Source organism: Chamaea fasciata, unplaced genomic scaffold (genome assembly GCF_029207755.1).
Source record: "Chamaea fasciata isolate MVZ Bird 193981 ecotype frontalis unplaced genomic scaffold, bChaFas1.0.hap1 SCAF_4, whole genome shotgun sequence".
Taxonomy (NCBI): Eukaryota; Metazoa; Chordata; class Aves; order Passeriformes; family Sylviidae; genus Chamaea; species Chamaea fasciata.
In genome coordinates, this window is record NW_027094089.1 from 22,594,369 (window position 1) to 22,612,241 (window position 17,873).

Consider the following 17,873-nt stretch of genomic DNA (forward strand, 5'->3'; position numbering starts at 1 on the left):
TGAGGTGCGCTAGGAATGGCATTGCTGGGTGTGCAGCCTGCCAAGCAGGAGCAGGTGCCCATGTTGGTGAAGAGTTTCTGATGGCCACCCTTCCCACAGGTGGCATGAAGGAAATTGCCCTGCACACAAACCGGCAGTACCTGCGGGGGCTGGTGGGCTGCATCTCCCACCTCACACTCTCAACTGACTACCACATCTCGCTGGTGGAGGATGCTGCCAACGGGAAGAACATCAACACATGTGGGACCAAGTGACAAGAAAGGAATCCCGGTGCTGAGGACCCATCCTGTGCTTGTGTGTGTGGCTGAGCAGGAGCTGGCTGATGCAGTCCTCTACAGCCGGACCAAGTTTGCCGTCCGGGAAGGTGACAAAGCCAAAGGGAAACACAGAAGCAAAAAAAAAAAAAAAGAACCTCCTTCCCTCTCCTTTCCTATCCAAATGAAACCAAGCATTTTGTGTATGAACCAAGCCCTCTACCCCTTAAGTGTTTAGTGAACGCTGAAGGTTGTGCACCAGTGCAAACGGCAAAGTGTGATGTTACGAGTAGCTCAGTGACTGTGTTTTGTGGTCCTTAGGTTATCTTTTGTAGTATCAGAGGAAGCAATCTCGAAACACCTGCAGTCATCCCACCCTGCAGGGATACAGCGTCTCTGCTGTTCAACAAACACACCATTGGGCAGCATGTTTCTGCATTCACCTGTAGGTCCTGGAACAAGCAGATGTCCTTACCACTCTCTGATTTAGCTAAATTATGTTTCATCCTGTGTAACAGGATTACAGTTACAATGACTTGTTTAAAAATATTGTTGTCTGTTGGGGAGGAAAGTTCTTACATGTCTACTTTTTTATTACAAGCAACAAAAACAATGAACCAATTTTGTAGAAGTAATTTTATACTTGTCTATTTTTTATAGCAGCAGACCTGCTTACATGGCATCTACATGTACAATACAATTAGCTCTTTGCACACTTTCCTAAAAGTAGAAAAGTGACCTGTGGCTTAATGTCTGTATTACACAGTTTTAATGGGGATATTTGTGAGTTATGACCAGTTTTACTTTTGACTCTTTTTTTTCTGTAAATTTTGACAGTTAAAAATTGTACATTATGAAGCTTTCCTGTCTTAAACAGATTAAAAGATTAGGAAAAAAAAATGGGCAAATATTGCTACTGTGGTATTACTAGTCTTTTTTATATATACATATACATTTATATGAATAAGTGAGAAAAGATATTGCAAGAGACCTTGATAGGTAACAGTCCTCTTAAGATACTATGTTTTCTAGGCACTGGACCAGCACTTACACAACCTCGATTGCCAAAGCACAATTTAAGCCAGCAAACAGAGTGCTGTTGAGACACTGAAAGAGTGGTCCAGAATTTCATAACTTGGAGATTTTTCTGCCTTAATTCTTTGTTGATAGTGGATGTGTAAGCCTTGAGAGGGTGGGAGGGAGGAAGGGAGACCAGCCATGCAGCAGGGCACCCCACAGCCTGCCATGTGCTTGTGGTGGGGGAGCCACAATCTTCCTCAGGAGCACAGGCTCATCTGAATGTCTGTGAGCTGAAAGGACCTGGTGTGGTGTAAGTAATGGACGTGAGGAATCTGCTGCTGCAGTTTTACTGTGCTCAGAGTGCTCCTGGCTCCCTGAGAACTCACACACATTCCCTAGATTCATCCACCTGCAGCAAATCTAGATAATGGTACAGGCAAATACCTGCCAAGGACACCTTAGCTCCTGTCCTGCATGCTAAAGGGGCACCCTGATCTCGTACGTGAAAGATCTTGTGGTTCTTGTAGATAAGGGAGCAGTGGTCAAAGCCAAATGCAAGCACTTACTAGAAGCAGAAAGTAAAAGAAAAATATGGGGTGGTGCCATCATGTGATGTACACCTGTGCTCTGGCCCCTGTTCAAATGATACTTCAGAAAAAAGTCTGTAGAAGAAATGGGCAGCTTGCCGAGGAACTGGAGACACTTGTCATTCTCCTCCCAGGAGAAGAAAAGTTTTGTTTTGCTTGGGGACCCCCGTGGGGAAGGAGAAACCTTCTGTGGCTGGAAAAATGCAGGATAAAGTATACCAGATCAAGATGTGCCTTTGAAACGAAAGTAAATGGAATTGGACACCTTGGGATGTAAAAGGAAAATGTATAGAGTTTGAAAAAGTGTGAAAACTAAAATCCCTGGAGACTGAAGATTTTTCTGTGTGCTCAGTGTAGCCCTGTGGGAGCAGCCTGACACAGCCTGTGCCTGGGTCTTGTCTGAGCCGCTGGCTGCCTGAGAGGGAAAATTCACATCTTGTGACCTTGAGGGGTTTTCCAGATGCTAGTGACCTCTCCTGACCTAGCACACTGTAGGGAGATTTGACTGGCTGTACCCCTAATCCTCTGGACATGTTGTGCTGGTGCTGATGGGGCTTTACCGTGGTCCACAGAGAGCATCATCCTCTACTCTGTCTTACGTGCCTCGTCTTTCCCATCCTTTCGTTTTTGTCACAGGGTTTGGAGACCAGTTCCAAGACAAACATCTGGCGGGAGAAGTCTCTATTTTAAGATAATTTACTGCAGAATACCGGGTGCTTTGGTACAAGGCGGTACTCCTCCAAAATAAAAGCGTCTCCTTTGAAATGACGGGTAGGGAGGAGGGCGGGTAGGAAATACCTCTGTAGTTGTGGAAGAAGAAGAGCAGCAAACGGCAGCTCCCCAGATGTTTGATTCCAAGTCTGCTTATCACCGCGCAGGAATCCGGGGCTGGCGGCGTCACCGTGCAGCGGTGTGGGCACGGCTGGCCGTGCCGCCGGCAGGCGGGGAGGCGTGTATAGCAATGGTGCTGGGCGCTTTAAATCATTTTAAAAAAGATCCCGTCTGCATCCTTTTAAAGATTATCTGAGAACCATCCCTCATCTACGTCTCCCCTCTTCCTGCTAAAGCTTGGGGATGGGTTTCTACTGTGGTTTCCACTTCAGGGGCTGTGCAGAAATAGGTACCGAAAATCAGGAACATCTGACCACGTGTAGAGGCTCTGCCCCTCCCTACTGTTGCTGGGTCAGGGAAGGAAAAAGGAAAGGTGGACAGTGCATGGCAGAGTGATTAGTCATGTTCCCAGGAACTGGCCTGCATGTGCTGCTCGCTGTCTGCAGGAATGTTTATTAGTCACATTACTCATTGCTCCGGCTGACTCAGATGCAAGGCATGACCCCAGTGCTGAGCACGGTAAGTTTCTGTCGGCAGAGCCTTATCCCTTTTGCTGCAGTTACCTGTGCCAGCCAGCAGTGAAGGCAAGCAACGACAAGAGCTTGTACCTCTCTTTGCAATTTAATCTCTTTCCTTAAACGGCCGTTCTTTTTTTTCTTACTAGTTTTCCACATTATTCCCAAAATATGTAACATTCCACTTTAGTACGGCTAAACACCTGCCTTGATGCCAGCTTTTGCAGCCTGAGTCAGGCTTTGTGCTGAGCACTGACTGCTGGCCAGAGCTGCTGCCTGGTTGCCCCTCACTCTGCCCAGGGCAAAAGTGTGCCTTGCAGGCTCTCCACTACTCCTCCATCTCCATGGGAACCAGCTACTGGGAATCAGCAGTTAGATTTAATCTACTTCATCCTAAAGGAAAAAAAGGAAAAAATATGAAGAAAGTAAGTCAAGGGGTTCTAAAGCCAGATGAGACTTAGCAATGCTCACTCACTATGGTGGGCAAATCCTTTGCTGCAGTGGTTTGTCCTAGGTCAGCTAGGAGCTCATTTCCATCCCAGTCCTCCCAGCCTGGCCCCCGGGAGCAAAAGACTGAAGAGGAGGAGGAGGGGGCTGCCAGGGTTGGGAAGCTGCCCATTCCCTGATGGAGTATTATGCTGCAATAGCTGCCTGGTAAAAGTTACTTTTTTGTCAGCCAGGCTTTCCTTTTGAGAAAAAGTTTTCATTCTGTTTGCACAGCAGAGTAAACTGGGTGGGAAAGGTATTGTTACAGCTCTGCATGTTCAGCTCCCTCAACAACATTTGCCCCTTTGAGGGGGCAAACCCCTCACTTTAAAGGACTAGATAAGGGACAGTCATGGTTTACTCAGGGAGAGCAACAGCCACATCCCATCTGACAGATATATAGATATATCTTTTATTACCCTTTTTTTTTCTTAGGTGGTGTGTGGGGGTTCTCTTCCCCAACTCTCTCTCACTCCATTTATTGATTGGTTTGCGTCATTGTGGGCACTGTGGGGCAAGGGATGTTGTGCTCTTGATTCTGCACTTAAGCATTTCATTCATGAATGACAGCCTGGTGCCAGCACTTGTGGTCACTGCAGCTCTGCAAGGTCCTGGTTTTCTGTCCCTGTAGACAGGACTCGCTCATCTGTGAGTGCCCTCTTGTCAAACCCCTTGTGATGGAGACTGCCTGGCAGTGCTGTGACCGACTGCCCTGATTTCTTTTGAATATCCATTCACTGTCACAGCGTTTTTCTTTGTTCATTGTGCACTAAGACAAAGATGACATTGTTCCTCTTCCCCTGCTCGCTCTTTTTAAATCTTCCCTCAGTCCTTCTTTCTAGGAAAACAACAGTGCCAGTTCTTTCAACACCATCCCCACAGGCCATGTTTTCCAGCACTTTTTGTTACTGAGATGTATGGAGAAGTGTGGAAGAAATGGAGCTGTAGAGAGCACAGACACCCCATGTTCTGTCTTACAAAACAGCAGCATTTCAACCTGATTTTTTGTTTTGCAGGCTCCCAAATAGTTTCTATTGGCAGTAGTGGCAACCTACATCGTCACTTTTTGTGGACATGGAGGAATTTTCCTAAATTTTTCTGTCTTTTGAAAACATGGGAGGAGCAATATCTAATATTTTCTTTACCATTTCACTTGTTTCCATTTTTTTTTCCTCTCTACAGTTTTTAGTTTTGGTGTCAGCAAAGCGGAGTTCAAAAATAGAACCACCAATTTATCATTCATGTTTAGGCAGCTTTCATTTGAACAGATTTTTCTTACCAAAACACAGATTTATTTTAATAGCTAACAAATGTTTCATACAGAGTGACTTTATTTATGTGTCGAGAGAAATGTGGTTGCAAATCCAGGGGAGTGGTGTACTTTAATGCTACAGCCAGTGCCACATGGGGAGCAACCCTGGGAGAATCAAACAGAAGGTAAGGATGTGTGCTGGAACAGGGCAGAACGAACAGGGCCAGAAAATATGGATAATTTGACTCCCTTTCTTCACCCTGTGATGGTGACATATGGGACAGTTCATGGTCCCTGCAAAAAAATGTCCTGCTTTCACGGTCCTCAGCTGCTGCTGTTGTGTGGGTATCTCCATGATGACTGTATGTCTACTCATTCCAGTTGCCCAGGAGCTGTGTTAAATATCCAGCCCAACTGGATTAGCCTGGTTTTGCCAAGGATTGAATGAGCTATATCTGAACACTTGCAATATCTTCAAAGATATTACAAAGCCATCATCCTGTTAGTTCTTTTAGACCTGATAAAAAGATGATGGAACGAGACCTGTCCAGAAACTCTTCCTGGTATCTCTGCTCTGACCAGAGCAGTAGCAAGGCTGTAGAGGACAACTGTGGGTTTCACTTTTGCAACAATTAAGCCTTCCCTCATTTCCACAGCTCTGAGTGTTTCAGTTGTTTCAGAGCAGTACTCTTCAGTCCCACTAAAATACCTTGATACCACACCTCCCCAGAGCTCAGAGGAGCTCCTACACCCTGCTTAGTTGCTGTCACATCAAGCTGCACCAATCTGCTACTGTGAGGCAAGGAATTGATTCTGACTTTCAAGCATGCCTCCAAAGACATGGAGAGAGCACAATGCCACCATGCCATGATGGTTTCATGGGACATGCTGTGATGTAGCACCTGTCATTACACACATTGCTAAGTTCAGGTGACACTCCCAAGTAAAGGTGCTGTGGGTTAGATGAGCCACAAAATTCTTTGGCTGTCAGTAAGACACCAAATTACAAGACATAAATGGCGCCAAACATAAGGCCCATGTTACAACTACCATGTTAGCTGGTCATCTCTGTTCCACTAAAACATGCTGAGAAAGGGTCCTATGCCACCCCAACCAAACCCACAGTGCACAGCCTGGGCCCCTTCATCCTGCCACTATACCCTTCACCCCAGCACAGGGATGTCCACGCAGAGTCTGATGTGGCTAATGTCTCCACCCCTCAGCCCAGGTGTACAGGGGGATCACACATCAAACTCCATCTGTGCTGGAGCCACAAGCCAAGGAGGACATGGGAAAGTGACCTGCACTTTTTCCTATCACTGCATCGTATGGAAAGAACAGCAGGGCTTTGGTGGGCTTTGGACATGCTGGGGTCTGGTGTGCTGAGGAGAAGCTCCTCGGGAGTATATGTTACTACCCACCCTGCCTATCAGGAAGCCAAGGCTTTGATTGCTAGATCTTGTGGTTATGTACTCTGGCATAAAATTCAAATAACTCTGTTTGTTCTGGAGCATGAGCAGAATTTAACTCTTACTTAGAAAATAAATAGGAAAGCAAAGAATATGAAGACATATAAGAGTGTAAGAAAATATATTTATTAAATTTCATGGCAATACTATGGCAAAATTGTTAAACACATGCTTACTTTTAGACACCCAAGCAATACAACAGGAGTTACAACAAGCAAGCAAACTAGATTTAAAATGTATGCAAAATTGTATCTTAATGTTAGGTTAGTCTTAAATGTCAACTGCCACACTGAAATATTATATCCCCAACATGATCCCATGCTTCCTTTTTTAAGCATGCATTTGTTTAACTGCTTAGCTGATAAATTTTCATATTGATACACTTTGTTGAAACAGTATTTTACTTGGCATGCCACAGCTTCATTAAAGTGCCTTGTGATGATTTTGCTAAAATTGTGAAAGAAGTATTTTTTCAATAGCAGATTTGGAAGCTGGAAAATTTCAGTATCATTCAGAAACAAAAATATGCTGAATGACTTATTAGATTTAGTGTGTTATGAAGACCATTTTTTTTAGCTCAATCTATTGATTTATTCCCTGAATTAACATCTATTGATGACTATGTCAAATTGGCAAACAATATTTTCACTAGTATTAAACAGAAGTCCATTAAAATCTTCATAAAAACAGAACATAAAAAAATCTCTAAGCAAATTACTTATGCTGTAAAAAATATGATATAAAAAGAGCTAAAAAAAATTGAACCTGTTCACAGTATATGTTTTAAAGTTACAGCATTATAATACAATAGTGTGTGTTTCTTTTCAGGTGACCTGTATGATTCCACCAGTTCTGATGTTTTGTGCGCCACAGCAGGCTCAAAGTTCAAATTACTGTTACCTTCAAGTAGGATTTCAGACATGAGTTGATTCAGTTTTCTCTTTTTGTTATCCCAAGATTTACAAACTTTCGACATGCTATCAAATGCAAAATGTTCATCCAAAGCCATTCTTGAACCACATTAAGAAAACACTGACAGATTGATGTTCAAGGATTCTTTTTTATTGTATTACTACTACAGAGTGTGACCTTTCTATTTTACTTTGCCCTACTCAAGCTATTTTTAAATTTTTCTTAATCCAAGTAATGAAAATGAGAAAATTTCACTTTTTGCTTTGTTCCTGGGTTAGTTTTACTCACTACCTTTTGTACAACATGAGGCCAAGTGAGTAGCAAAGGTATTGAGCCTTCTAGTGAAGTTGTGCATACACGTCCACTGAAGCTTGCTTTCAGTCAAAATGCAGATTTGGGACTGTCTTAGAGATTTTGTTAGGTATCACATTGAAAACCAAGGATTTAATCTGCTCTGGTGCACAACAAAGTCACCTAGACAGTGCTGTAGCAAGAAGAGGGTGAGACTGGGGAGGGATTAACCTCATACTCTCATGAAACAGTCTGCCATTAGACCAGCTCACCTGCATGGGGACGCTGAGCCCCTGCCCTCCAACACCAAAAAGTTCTCTGGAGGTTTTTTTTTTTTTCAGTTGTAAAAGCAGAAGGAATTAATAGATGTTTTTGTGGGGGAGAAGTATTTTCACACACCCTGGGACAACTTATAAAGTTACAGAAAGCCTGCCAATATCATCTGAGGTTTGTTTGTATAACATGCAAAAAGAAAACAAACATTGGCTATCTTAGAAACACTGGGGGAAATCCAGTTATATAAATGGGGGAGGGGAAGAATTGTAGTGGAAGAAACTGTTTTCTATCTCCTAACAAGATATCCAAGACAGTCTTAAACAGAAGGGAATTAAACACTCCAACATTTCTGAATCATTGTCTAGCATTTGGGGTTTGGGACTGTGTTTCCAGGCTGGCTAAGGAAAAGGCAAGGGAAAAAACCAACAAATACTGCAAACTGCCAACAGCATCTTTGAGCATTGGCCACGCAGGGCATCACTTAATGCACAGCACCACAAGTGCTGCCAAGTGTGTTGGGAGAAGCATAAGATGGCAGGTGCTTCCTCTAGACAAAATTGTCTCAGAAGGTATATTCATGTACAGGACTACAAAAAATCACTTTGGCAATTGCAATTGCAAGCTGACTTCCTCTGCCATATGCACCTAGGCACATTCTGATGCAAGCACATGTGTGCAATAAAGGGTTAGGACTTGGTGTTTATAAATATTAAATGTCATTTGCACTGAAGTCCTCATCAATGTCTGTGGCAGGACTGAAGATGCTATTTACATGGGAAGCTCTTCATAGATTTAGGGTACACAGAGGTTTGTTAGCAATCTCATTCTCTAAATGTTACATTTTTCTAATATATTTCAGAATCTTTTACTGTATTTCTATCTACTTATAGGGATAAAAGTATTTCATTTACAAAGCAGTATTTAAAAATAGAGCACACAATTTATCATTGCCTTTTCAGAGTGATGTCTAAACACCTTCTCTCTCCAGTGCACCCATCGCTTTCATTTTTGCTCCTATTCATGTTCAACTGAGTGTCCTGTAGGACATGATCACAGGAAACACCACAGCACTAAGCTTTACCCAGCTGAACCTATCAACAACAAAAAAGGTGGCTTGTAAATGCCTCTTCAGAGCAGCCTAAAGCTCAAGGTCAGCAGCAGTGTGCTGCTGCCACATTCCTAGCAAAGGAAAGTTCTGGTCCCCCACATAAACCAAAGATGAAGAAACATGGCACACCTGCCAACTGTGCCATGACAAACAACACAGAAACTTGGCTCCCTTTTGGAAATGGCTTACTCATGAAAGCAGCAACTAGAGCTAATAAAGACAGAAAATGTCAGTTATTGGGTTCTAGGTCTGCCTACACAGCCACTGCATAGCAGGGGAGGTAATTAACTGCCTACCTGTAATTTTAGCTTACTGTTTTGTTGATATATTAACTAGTAGTTTTGTGAGGTATATCACATGCAGAGCTACCAACCCAAAATCTAACACACAAGCCTGAGATCCCAGATCTTGTGCATGTCAGAAAAACAAAAATAATGAATGTGTCAAATAGGAGAGTGCACAATGATACATCAAATGTGACTGATGTTCCACACATACAGTGAACAGTACAAAAGCCCATTACAAAACTTAAATTGTCACATATGATAGGCATGGCTCAAAAATAAAAAGCAGCAGAACCGACAACTTTCTTCAGAAAGCAACTGCTTGGCATTAATACCCTACATCTCCGAACACTGATCCTGGAGGACTGAAGCACTGAGTTAGGCATGACAGTGACTTGGACACAATCCCTTCTGCTCATGTCCCTTCTGAAAGTTGTTGGGTTTTGTTCTTTGTTTGGTTCTTTTTTATTTATTTTTTTTTAAAGCTGCACTTTCAACTCTCCTAAAAAATGAAGTAAAAAGCCAAAAGAATTAAAAATAAATGTTCAATAAAATGATGGTAAGGAAATGCAGGTTAAACTTTAGCATTCCTAGGATATTTTTCAGAAAAAAATTTCTCCCAAGATGCTTATCAGGAAGCTATAAGGCACTAGTACAAAGAATCTGATCCCTTCTGGAGCTTACAACTGTTATCAAAAGCATTTAGAGGCTATGAAAGAGCACCATGCTTTCAAAGAGTACTTGGTTCAAAGACATTCCTAAAGATGCTTCACTGGTTTAACATGCCACTTGGGTTCAGAAAGCAAGTCTGTACACTGACTGTCCTTGTCATTCATCCCTACTGCTCCACGAACCTAGGGGTGGCTGATCACATTAGCACAGCACCTCTCTCTATGCATCTGAATTCAATGCTGAAGATCTGAGATACGCATTTGAAAGGCAGCACTGAATAAACAGGCTCAAAGGAAACCACAGAGGTGAAGCAGCTGAACTTACAAGTGCTGGAATGACAACTGCTTACTGGCTCATCAGCATTAAGCAACAATGATGCTACAGATACTGCACAAGCCCGTCTCTTCCACATCTGCCCCACTGTTCTATTACTGAAGCCATTGCTGTAAACAGGACCTTTCTGACCTGCATCCTGAAAGTCAGAACAGCAGGTATATAGTCAAGAACTTTAAAAAAGAAAAAAAAAGAAAAAGAAAGAGGGATGAATAATTAGGTAAGAGAGAGTTTATAACGTCAACATTGAGGCAGAACATGCATTTGTGGAGCTTTTCCTTACCTAATCACTAAGAAATGAAGCAATTTAAAATGTTGTTGTTTTTACTGGATAGGAGGAGCAGCACACTGGGAAACCTGAGTATGTGATGGTTAAGTGTATATGATTCACCATATGAACACTGAGAATGGTCCTAAACAGCTTTCTGTGAGCTCTGTGTTCTCTGCAGCTGACATGATTTTCAGTCTCCAAATTAAAATTTCCTAGTACTCTCAAACTGCAGTTTGATTTTGTTCCTTGCAATACACAGCCATATGAAAAACACAGTTATTTTTCATGGTCAGCTGTTCTGCTACAGAGGATTTTTATTGTTTTTTATTGTTCTTTGTTTGTTTTTTAATTTGGATCACCATACAATACTGACTGCTCCTCTGCACTGAGAAACTGCTCTATTGATAAAAAACCCAAACCACTACCCATACACACTGTCCATGACATCTTCTGCTTTCAATTAAAAGCATATAGCAGCACAAGCTAAAATTCATCTCAAGAGTTGGACACATTAAGCCAAATCTACATGAGTGAAAAGAAATATTCCAAAAAAGAATTATTATGAAAAACAGTTGTTACTATTAGGAATTAGCCTCCTCCCAGCTATCAGTCACAACGGGCTTAACTGCTTCCTTTCATGTGTTAGTCTAATGTTCTATGTAATAGGCTATGACACTTCCCTTGTGCTGATGCCTGGTCACAAAGGGACCTCAGCTCTTTGCACTGCCTGTCTCTTCACGCGCAGCCCTGCTAATTCAAAGACTGAACAGATGAATCCGATGTGCACTTTCTGCTCTTTCAGACACCTTGCACTCTGCCAGGCCTGCAGACTAAACTGTTTTTCACTTCTTCACTGTTCACTCTTCCAGGAGGCACACACAAGAAATTGTTACATATTATGGTAAGTATTTAGTGCTTTGCCTTTTCGTCAGTTTTGAAACACCTCTATACTTCTGTTCTCTGGAGAAGGCAGAGACATGCCAGCCTCTGACACTGAACCCACCACTGCTGTGATTAGGTTTAACCTTATGCTTCGTTTTATTTTGATGGCCAGATCATGTGGTTTGGAAATCAAATGTCAAGGAAAGTAATCTTCCCAGTCTACTCTCACATCTTTACAACCAGCAGCCTAGCCAATTCAGTCTCCTTATCTTTTTTCTTTAGAAAACTATTCCCATGTCTTATTTAAAAACAACCAACCAACCAACCATATCAAACCAAAAAAACAACCAACACCCCCCCAAAAAAAAAGTGGAAAAAAACCAACCACCACCAATAATAATCTAACAACAAAAACCAAAACCAAACCCTAAACAAAATACAAAGTAGCTAAGGAAATGGAGATTAAAAAAAAAAAAACAAAACTGGTTAGGACTTTATGGAGACCCTTTCTGCTCTTTTAACACCTGATTCCTCCCCACTGTTTTACAGCAAGAAACAGGTAAGTTTCTCTGAAGTTTCTTCTGTGAGCTAGTGAAATTCGTGTAAGCCACAGCCTGAAATTTACACAGATAAATGTTACAATTACAGTTATCTAGAGATGCACATGGGAAAACAAGCATTTTAAAAGATGATTGTTCTAAACACTCCTTTAAGCACACAAATGTACATCATTTAAGCTTTCTTTGCATCACACATCTGGAAAAGGAGAGGTAGAATTAGCGGCACTAAAAGCTCCCTGGGTTTCTCCCTGCCACTGGAGAAATTCTACCTTGTACTCCCAGGTAGGATTTGTATAGAAGGTCCTGTTGGGTAGACACCTAAGATAAGCCAGGCAGCAGGTAATACAAAGCTAATACAATAAAGACCATCCAAAGAGCAATTTCTTCTCAAGGAGCTAGTCCTACTACCTCTAATTTCATGTGCCAAACTGCTTCAGCAGCTAAGGTGAGTAGACAGAGATTTCCCCATGGCTTACATTACTGCATAGTGCAAAGACTGCTGAACACTGAGGGTGAATGGACTACTGTACCACTTCAAAGCAGGAGATCTGGAGCAGAAGCTATGAAATACAAAATGTATTAGTGCAATACATTAGGAAAGATTAACTCTTTAACTGAAAGATAGAAAAAATATAGAGCATTCTAAGTTTTTTTTTTAAAAAAAAAGGAATTTTTAAACTTTATGCAGTTCTTGTTGAGGTTTCAATCAGTGTTACACTTCTTTTCCCCAAGTTTGTACCCCTGAGTCAAACATTTAATAAACATTGTACAGTAGGTACAGAAATTAGTGTCTAGTTAAAAAGCAACAGATTTGAATGGCCATTGCTTTGTAAGTGTTAAACAGTGATAATAACCTTCCACAGAGGAGAAGAAAAAAAATAGCACTCTCATTTGTTCTTAGTTTATAACTAGGTAAAAGATCTCAACAGTTTCCCACCACATTGTTTCCATGTCTTAGGCTGAGATTTGCTGTAAATTAAACCTTCAGTAAGGAAACCTGTTGGCACTGCATCATTTGAGTCTGCATGACTGAGAACAACTACAACAAAGCAAAGCAATTTTTCCAAGTTATAAATTGCATGAGACCACGTTAATCTTGGAGCACTATGTGAAGGTAGGCAGAGTTCTTTGACTATAATTATCAGGGGCTGTAAATTCGAAACCCCTTACATCCAATATATTTTACTAGAGTAATAACTAAATTGCTATAATTTTGGCCTCTCAGCCTCTATTACAACGGAATATTAACACTTTGACTAACTTAAACATGGTAACATTCAGCTCACTAAACTGCTGACTGTCTCCAAGAATAATTCATGCCTTTTGCACTTTTCTTCTTCCTTTCTTTACAACATCAGGAATAAAAGCTTATTCAGAAGGCAGGTTCATGTGCAATGAGGACTCACTGTTAATCATTTGGTTTGTTCTGAAAAAAGTGTGTGAAGGACCACCCTGTGTTAACGGGTTTAGGAGAGTCTTCATCTTTTGGGGGAAGCAGAAACTGTCGGGAATTAATTGAACATGGGCTCCCAAAAGATGCATTTTCATTGTTGCTTTCAACCGATCCAGGAGAGTCTGGAGTGCCCATGTTCCAGGCATTTGTGTTTGTTTGCGGTCTGTAACCTGCAGTTTTATCCACTTCTTCTTCCACAGGTGAATGACCCTCTATTTTCAGAGCACTGATAGACAGCTGCATTTGGGGCTTATAGCCTGCTGTAGTCACTAAGTCTATTTCGGGCTCCTCCTCTGGTTTAATTTGAGGCTGATACATTGACTGGATGTCAATGTAAACCACCTGAGATGACCCCCCAGGCTCATCTGTAGGGGGATTTGAGATCTCCTCTTCAATGATAGGGGGGCAGTAGGATACAACAATGTGGCTCTCCATTTCTGAGTCAGAGCCATCTTCAGGCACAGTGGTCTCTGCTGCTGGGGACATCATCTCTGTGTCTTCAATCTTTGGAGCTGTAGACTGTGTTTCCACCACTTCAACACTGTTGGGGGTGCATGGGTTCATTTCCAGTGTTTTAAGTGTCTTACTCCCCTGAAATGAGAAAAAAGAGAAGGGGGAGACATTAAGCTAAAAGATCTGGAAAACCTGAAAGCAACAACTTGCCCAAATTACAGCAGTTTGGTGGCTTGTGGATTGTACTCAGACCATGGCCACAAGTACAGTACAACAAAAAAGAAAAAAAAAATAGCGTTTATCATTTTCTGTCTCACATTCCTGTTAATGTTAGAAGTATTTTAAGCAAATTAAAGAGACTTAGATCTTGCAATAAGTGCTGGAGAGCTCTCCCCAAATCTTATCTTTGTATAACCCATTCCCAAAGGCTGTTTAAATATTATGCCCATTTCCAACTAATGTATCTACCAGGAAGATGGGATTCTGCTTCTTCTAACACTTTGACAAAGATGGGTGTGTTACACCCGTATTGTTACCAGGTACTGACAGTTCTCATTAGCTGGAAGAAGAGAAATGCAGCAGTCCTCTCCTAGTTCAAACATTGCAAGTAACTACATTAACAAAAACAAAGCTGTAGATAGCACCTGACAGAAGTTACTCAGTAAATTGGCTTGTTTCCCCCTGCCACAGAGTTTTTTCTACAATTGGAACAGATGAGTCAAAGTTTGCAAAAGAATTCTTTAACTTGTTTTATCTTTCGGAAGCTTAAAATACTACATTTAAAGTAAGGGTTACCTCACAGATGTTCCTCTGAAACTGAAGTGCCTTACTGTTCTCGGGATTTGGGATTTCTGGATAAAATGTTTCTTTAATCCTTTAAAGAGGAAAGAATAAACTATTATAAAGATAGCAAGGCCTGAAACAGATTGTGAATACACAAAAGGAGTCAGGACACTTCCCTTTAATTCAGAATACCGAAGACATCTGGTGCAAAGATTTAGTGTGTTGAAATTTCACTGAGTATAATGGAAAAAAACAGCAACCTTTTTTTTTTTTTTTTTTTAAGTTGGGAATTTAATATGACACATTTACTAGAAGTTGAAGATGGTATGTCTACCTTTGTTCGTAGACAGCACACAAATTACAGCATGTCACCAGCTTATTTCCATTTGGGAACTACTCGTAAATCATGCTCATTAGAAGACAGGCTCCTGCAAAAACCTTTTGCATTCCTCCCTCTGATCTCTCTCCAACTCAGTTTCTCCCTCACCTTCCACAATGTGTTTTTGCCACCCACCTTTTAAGAAAGCCCACTAACATCTTTGGGTATTTAGAGAAAACAAGAGTAACTAAAACCATGGAAAACTCTAGCACTGAAGCAAACACTTCCAGGAAAAGATGAGAACTCAAGGCATGCATTTACCATTCCCTCTTTCGGTAGCAGAAGATGCTGGCCAGCACTCCAAGGAGCACCACCACTGCCACAGGAATAAGAATTGCAATGATTAATCCTACAGCTGGGGAATAAGAAAAAGAAAAGACAGTAAATATATACAATGTCACCAGCAAGTTTAATGCCTTTTCTAACATTCACAACAATTAAAGACCATTCCATTTAAGTCAGCTAATGCAGTTGTCTGCAAACAGTGACCTACACCATCACCCTTTCCTTTTGCTGGAAGGGGAGAAGTTCATCCATAAACAGATTCCTATGATAACCACAGGAATCAGCAGATATTTCTCTCTGATTGTTTAATTACTGAAGGCTTCATGTGTAGCACAAGACTCATTGCTACTGTGATTCTGCTCTCACTAAGCACTGGCATTACACTTTCATGCTACCTGAGCTGGCCAAGTTGCTGGTAATGGCTCTTCTAGGCCAACAACTAATTGCATAAACAGCATTGTTTTTTGCATGTTTTACAATGCTTCCAATCCCTGGGCTTTATCCCCAATACATCCCCACTGCCTTCCTCGACTGATATTAAATGCCTCAAGCATGATTTTTCATGTATTTTAGTTGCACCTCAGTGTTTAGTCCTTCATAGGAAATACTCTTTTTCTCTCATTCCCCAAAGTTTAAGTTTTTTTTGTTTTGTGGGGGGTTTTTTTGGTGGGTTTTTTTTGGGCTTTTTTTTTTTTGTTTTGTTTTGTTTTGTTTTTTTTTGGTAATTGTCTTTCTGTGTTTGCTTCTGTCAAGGGATCAATAGAACTGAATTAAAAGCAGAGAAGCATCTGTTTAAACTCGGAAACTGACAAATATTTCCACAATCTATTTCTTCCCATTATGTATTAGCAGATATTCACCATGGGGAAACCTGACAAAAACAACTGGCTGTTTGAGAAAACTAAGCTCAGACTCCACTATATTTCGCAGTAGGTTAGAAGTTATTTTTATGCATACATTATCATGAACTACAAAGTAGCTGTAATAGGAAAGGATCTTTTCCTCACCCTGAGCTGTACCAATTTTTGTGTTTATCAATAACCAACTAAATAAAGGGAAAAATTACACTGTAGGCCCAAACCGCCTAAAGGACCACACAAACCAACAAAGTAAGCTCAGCTTTATATACATCATTCAACCCCTGTGCTAAAGACAGGGATGTGTCTGAAGAGGGATAATCAACTTACAGTCCTCCTTTGTCACCACGTAGAGGCTGTTTGGAGGGCTCAACCCACCAGCAGTGTAGGCTTGTAGTTCCAGCTGGTAACTTGTTTTGCCTTGAAGATCAAGTATTTTCATAGACTTCTTTGTTAAATCAGTGATATTGTTAACTTTAAGTTCTGGATTCCCTGTTTGTTTGGAAGCAGTTAGAAAAGTATAACTTTGTAAGAAGGGATTCAAAAAGACAACCTCAGCTTTAGCAAAACTTTCTTGAAGTGAGCAGATGAAACTTGAAGAACAGGAAAACTGAAATAAAGAACCCTAGCTTGCTTACACAGCACCAAACTGCCCAGGAATGTGGTGCTGCTGCTGCAGATTGACTTCATTTCCTTATCCCCCTGCTTGTCCTCTTGTGAGTGTGAGTCAGGCTTCAGTCCCGACAGAACAGACATTGGAAGAATATACCCTAATAAATATAGCTATGTAACCTCTCCACCTCACCTACCCAGGGTATCTGAGCACAGGACAGCATGACACATCCCCACTTAGTCACTGCATTACTTTACAGCCCCAGTGAGACTGGGTTTTCTGCAACTTTGCTTTATATTAAAAAACAACTGTATTAATCACACAGGGGGCTGATTATTTTAAATGCCTTTGCCACATATCAGGGGCCAATTATAAAAGTGAGTAATGTAACTGAATTATAATTAAAGCACCTTTTGCATTAAAGTGAAATTAAATTATTAAAAAGTAAAAAAGAAAGGCGTAAGCAAGGAAGTTTCAGTCTACACAATTAACTTACCTGATTCTGAAAGTCTAGGCTTTAAAGCATCTTTTTCACCTTTTGCAAAGGAAAGAAGATATCCTTTTAAAAACCCTCGGCATTCATCAATAGGAATGTCTTCCCATTTTACCAATATAGAATCTGAAGAAGTTTCTTCAACAATAAAATTTGGTGCAGTTTTTGGAGCTGTAGGGAGAATTATGAAGGAAGAAACCAATAAGAAATTATCTTATCATAAAATGCTGAAACCATGTAAATATTTAATCAGTTTTATTTCGGAGCTAGCATTTTCCAACCTATTCCTCAAGACTCCTCACTGTAAAGTACATGCGAAAGACTTAGCAGGAGGTGCTACAAAAATACAGCTACGTTGGACTAATTGTTAGTAATTACTGCAGTATTAGCTACTTAAAGAAACTAGAAGAAAAATTTCTCTTTGGTCAGCCTTCTTACAGACCCATACATGTAAATACCCTTCTTCCTGTTAGAAACACCGAATGATTATATAAACATTCAGAGGATACATATTAGCTTTTACAGGCTTTTAACTCTGTGACTTCATAGCTTGT

At 41.0% G+C, this 17,873-nt stretch overlaps 2 protein-coding genes across 2 annotated transcripts in view; one reads left to right on the top strand and one right to left on the bottom strand.

The window, feature by feature from the left end:
• The window catches only part of EGFLAM (EGF like, fibronectin type III and laminin G domains), a 72,484-nt gene extending 72,073 nt beyond the window's left edge, over positions 1-411 (top strand). Inside the window, exon 23 of the mRNA XM_066181075.1 lies at positions 100-411. Within this exon, the coding sequence (XP_066037172.1) occupies positions 100-254 (155 nt within the window). The 3' untranslated portion in view covers positions 255-411. The remainder of the gene's footprint in view (positions 1-99) is intronic.
• Positions 412-6,518: 6,107 nt separating this feature from the next.
• Positions 6,519-17,873, bottom strand: part of LOC136288198 (leukemia inhibitory factor receptor-like) — a 54,108-nt gene continuing 42,753 nt past the window's right edge. The window contains exons 17-21 of the mRNA XM_066181076.1: positions 17,323-17,490; positions 16,544-16,705; positions 15,333-15,426; positions 14,705-14,783; positions 6,519-14,047 (exon numbers count right to left, since the gene is read on the bottom strand). Of these exons, the coding sequence (XP_066037173.1) occupies positions 13,412-14,047; positions 14,705-14,783; positions 15,333-15,426; positions 16,544-16,705; positions 17,323-17,490 (1,139 nt within the window). The 3' untranslated portion in view covers positions 6,519-13,411. The remainder of the gene's footprint in view (positions 14,048-14,704; positions 14,784-15,332; positions 15,427-16,543; positions 16,706-17,322; positions 17,491-17,873) is intronic.